Source organism: Chrysochloris asiatica, unplaced genomic scaffold (assembly GCF_000296735.1).
Source record: "Chrysochloris asiatica unplaced genomic scaffold, ChrAsi1.0 scaffold00022, whole genome shotgun sequence".
Classification (NCBI taxonomy): domain Eukaryota; kingdom Metazoa; phylum Chordata; class Mammalia; order Afrosoricida; family Chrysochloridae; genus Chrysochloris; species Chrysochloris asiatica.
Window position 1 is genome coordinate 16,575,571 of NW_006408540.1, and position 5,068 is coordinate 16,580,638.

At 36.3% G+C, this 5,068-nt stretch overlaps 1 protein-coding gene across 1 annotated transcript in view; it reads left to right on the top strand.

Moving 5' to 3' along the window:
- Nucleotides 1-4,332, top strand: part of DNAJC15 (DnaJ (Hsp40) homolog, subfamily C, member 15) — a 95,725-nt gene extending 91,393 nt beyond the window's left edge. The window contains exon 6 of the mRNA XM_006837612.1: nucleotides 4,262-4,332. Coding sequence (XP_006837675.1) covers nucleotides 4,262-4,332 — 71 coding nt within the window. The remainder of the gene's footprint in view (nucleotides 1-4,261) is intronic.
- The last annotated feature ends 736 nt before the right edge of the window (nucleotides 4,333-5,068 follow it).

A 5,068-nucleotide genomic window follows, 5' to 3' on the forward strand; every position in this document is an offset into this window, starting at 1 on the left:
ATTCCCAGGAGATTTTATTTCTCAAGCTCGTCCACATCACAGTCTCCTTTAATGTGCCCTGAGACCTCAGTTCTCTGATAGTTCTAAGAAGCACGACTTTTTCTATTTTTATATTTGTTCCATTTTTTCATTTTCTTTTTCTTGTTGTAAGGATAGGAATAATAACTTCCAAGCTGTTTATTTGTTGAGCAAGAAGGTAGAAATCAGATATTTCTTTTAATGTGCTCTTCTGGAGAGAAATTCTGTTCTGTTTTATTTTGTTTTTTTTTCCAATAAAAGAATTTTGTTTTCATTTTTAAAGAATGTATTCACTGGATATAAAATTCTAAGTTGCCGGTAATTTTTTTCCTCCTTTGAAAATGCCATTTCATTGTCTTCTTGCTTTTACCATTTCTAGTGAATAGTTAGTTGACAGTTATATTGTTGCTCTTTGGGAACTAATGTGTCTGTTTTAAATGTTTCTCTTTGTCTTTAGTTTTTGTACTTCTTCTCTGGTATGCATAAGCATTTTTTTCTTTGTCTTTGTATTGCTTGGATTTTGTAATCCTTTGATACTCTGAATTGATGTTTTTCATCAGTTTTGTGAAACTCTCCACCATTACCTCTTCAAAAATTCTATCCATGCTTACTTCCCCTCTCGTTTGTAGCCATCAACTGTATATCTATATATATACACACTAGTGTCTTGCTTATTAATAGTAGCAGTATTAAAGAGGCCCAACCTTTCTCACTTAATCCTTCCAAATTCCAAAAGATTGCATCTAATTGATGGATCCTACCTGTGAAATCAAAGGAGCTCTGGTGGCATAGTGGTTACGAATTGGGCTTCTAAAAGTTCAAGTTCAGCAGTTCAAACTACCAGCTGTCATGCAGAAGAAAGATGAGGCTTTCTGCTCCGATAAAGATTTACAGCCTCGGAAACCCTGTACAGGGTCACTATGAGTCAGAACCGACTTTATGGCACATAACCACCACCACCTGTGCAATCAATCACTACTAAAAGGGAATGTAGGAATTGCAGTTTTAGCTTAGGGACTTTTCCAAATACTTTTCAAATGTTAATAGAATGGAAGTCATGAGAGCCAATTCACAATTTCTATCATACTGATATAGGAATGTGGTGGCTCTATAGGATAAGCACTGGACTGCTACCCACAAGATCAGCAGTTCAACCCTACCAGTGATACCATGAGAGAATGATGAGGCTTTCTGCTCCTGCAAAGATTTATAGCCTTGGAAACCCTATATAGAGTCGCCATGAGTTGGAACTGACTAGAAGGCACTTAACACCAACAATAAAAATCATACCAACATGGAGCCCTGGGGGTGTCGCAGCTAAAGACATGACTGCTAACCAAAAGGTCCATGTTTGGAACCTACCAGCCAACCATGCCACAGGAGAAAGATGTGGCTATCTGCTACTGTGAAGATGACAACCATGGAGATTCTAGGGTCACTATGAGTTGGAATAAATTCAATTAGCAATGGGTTTTGTTTTTTTGTTTTTTTTTATATTTCTTTCATTTTATTTCTTATTACACTTAGCATACAAATGAGATCATGTTACACATATCATTATACACTTTGCTTTGATTTTCTTCTATTTAACAATAAATCAGAAGCATTTTCCATGTCAACAAACATACCTAAACAACATTCTGTCCTTTCTCTCTCTCTCTCTCTTTTTTTTTAAAGATATTGTAAATTATACTTTGATATGATAATAAATTTGTTTTTTAGAGATATGTATTAATTTTAATTTATTTAATTATAAACAATGAGAATATGCTATAGATTAATGACCTTATAGTATAATTCTTCATTGTTACATAAGCCAGCATCCAAGAGAGACTGTTTCTCAAATGTCCCTGACAATGTAACACCTGCCTTAGGAATAAACAAAACAATTTTCTCTCCTTCATGTGCCTCAAGAGAGTAAAATTTCATTTGGATCATGTTATTAGAGAATTGGAAAGTGTATATCTTTTTTTCCAACTAGTCTTTTTGTATCTTTTTTTTTTTTTAATGTTTTATTGTGAATTATATGATAGTTTACATGAGAGAACCTCAGTTCCATATTCATTCCATTGTATATCATTACATTGCCATGGTTCCAATCCCCTCCATGCCTCGTCTTCCGACCAAAGGGCATATCCTAGAAGCCCTTGCTCTACACTCCCCCCTCCCCCCTCAGTCTTCAGCCCACAGTTCCTCTCCCTCTCTGGATCCAAAGTCCCCAGCCGCTTCATCCCTCCATGTCATCATCCTGTCTCCATCTCAGGCATCCCCGGTTCTCTGGGTGGGGTCCCGTTCTAGGCTCTTATCCGTTGGTGGTCCCAGAGACCTCCACTTCTAGACTGGAGAAATAATCGCTCTCTTCCTTGGTACAAAACATCTACCCTTGCATTTCCAAAACTCACAATCCGTCTTGATAACCATTATTCACTACAGAATTGCACGTAACCCACCTAGACAAATTGGATAGTACTCACTGGTGATTCTGCCTTCCTCCATGCCCCCTAGCTCTAGGTTCCCTCTTGAAAGCTTGTAAGCCAGTTACTTCTTGCCTTTGTAGTCCCTCCCTCCTCATTTGGGTATCCAATGTCCACGTTGCCCCTCTCTGTCTACAATGGGTTTTGTTTTGTTTCTTTGTTTTATCTTACCCATAAAATTTGATATCCAATGTCCTCCTAACTTAAAGAGGATTTATTCTGAATAAACCGTAGTATTTTTCCCTAACATTTCCATTAATGTAATGTTCAATAAGACTTTCTATTGCCTGTTTTGTTTTCCAGCCACTAAAAGAGCATATTTTGACCTGTGATTTAAGTATCTAAAATGCTTATCAATCAATTAATGCTTAGGTTTAATTAATATTTAAATATTTATTGAGGACATGTAGGATATCTGGCATTATCTTGGCAACTCTAAAATTTTAATGAACACCTACCAAGATTGATATTAACTTTTTCCATGATCTGTTTAGAGTTAATCATAAAATAAGCATATTTCAGAACCAAGTGAATATTTAAGATGCTCATCAACTTTATTTGTTGTTCTTAGCATATAGGTTCTTAGCATAAAGGAAGGGTACTTTATGATCTACTTCATGTGTTCATAGTGACTCTTATCTTGATCTGAGCATGTCAGTGATATTTGCAAGGGCAAAAAGCTAAATATGGCTTTTGCAATGTTGCCTTTCCTACTGCACTGTGTTGATCTGATTTCTGCTCTTTTTTTCCCCTCTATAAGTTGGTATGATCGCAGTAAAAGACTAGAATACAATCAGGACAATTCACCCATTAGTACCTAGACTACATGATGTGTTGTGAGCTACTGAGAACTTGTGCATTCAGGAAAATAAAAAATGCAAAGAGACTGGTGAACTATAATGTGATTGTTAGCCTGAGCGTTAATCAATGACAGAACCAGAATTTAGAAGGTGTATGATGTTTAAATCGCTTTAATGCGACAGTTTGGGGCTAGTAGTTCTGCATGTCACAACGGCTTTGTTGGTAATTTATACTGATTCTGCATTTGAAATTCACCTCAATTTTCTTTGTGCTGTGTGTGTCACAAGGAATTCATTGCCAAGAATGCTCAACAAGAATGCACCTAATTTTATTTCAGTGCACTGTGAATCCAAGACTATAGAGAACAGAGGGCATTTCCTTTAACATTATTTTTATTATCATCCAATTATTAGTTTAATCATCTGTATTAGTAAACATGTGTGCTAAAAACTGGATAGCACATAGTCACCTTTCCTGACTGGTATTTTATTTTGCCCAGCCATAAGTTTTGAGGAGACTTTGAAAGATACCTTGAATTGATTACCTCTCTAGAAAGATATCCTCCTTCACAGACAAATCAATGTTCATCCCATTTCTTAAAAAGTCTTAGGAAATGAGATTCTGTAATCATCCACTTAATTTCACAAAGTTCTCTGGTCAAATGTTTGCATAGTGAATGTATGCCCAGTGGAATGTTTGAGTGTTTGTCAAAGTATTCCTGATCCTAACTTTCTTTCCGTATTTTTCTGATAATATCTTTGATCATTGAATGTGTGGTGCTTCATGAAGCAAGTATAATTTATGCTGTTTTGATATCCAGTCAGCTTAGAGAGAGCAGTTTACTGAAGAATGAATAGAGGGAAAATATCAGCGATTTATAGTTAAGAGTGTTTTTCAGTTTTGGGGACTGAAAAATTGGTCAATAATGAAGTGTCCTTTAATCCGCTGATTTTTCTTTTTTCTCTTAGGCGGATCTCCTTACTTAGCAACCAAAATAAATGAAGCTAAAGACTTGCTAGAATCAAGTACCAAACATTAATTAATGCTCCAGAATGACTCTGAAGGAAAAATCAGAACTAACAAAAAGTTCTGCCCATTACGCTGTACCACGTCTTCATATTCTTCACACCTGGACTGTTGAGCTGTTTAATAATAAAACATCAGTAGTCGTGTTTTTTGCTGTAGCTTTTAAAGAAATTCCTTAAGATTCTATAAACGATGTCTTTTCTTTATTTTGTTTCACTATGATCTTTATACATTTTAAGATTTTTGTTAAGTTAGCCCTAAATTTCCATCTGGCACACACAGTTATACAAGTATGAAATTCAGTAATGCAGCTGGATTTTGTGAGCAGCATATAGAAATATTCTTACTGTTTATGTTTGTACTTTCATATATTGTTTCCTCAAGGATTTGGGGTGCTACCTATATAAGGTTTTTTATGTTTTAAGACCAAACATCAGTTGCCACCTGATAGGGAACTCATCTGACGCATAATGAAATTTCCTAAGTGGCCTTGTGTTAAGTAGCAGTCAGGACTCGGTTAAAGAACAGTTCTCTGAGACTCTGTAGCTCAGGAGTGAGGAACATCCAGCCCTCGGCCCGCAGTGTAAGACCTGCGAAATCATTTAGTCTGGTTCTGCGAAGGCAATTGCAGTTACACCCATCACGTTGTTGTTGTTGTTGTTAGGTGCCGTGGAGTTGGTTCCAACTCATAGTGACCCTATACAGGGGTTCCAAGGCTGTAAATCTTTATGGGAGCAGAAAGCCTCATC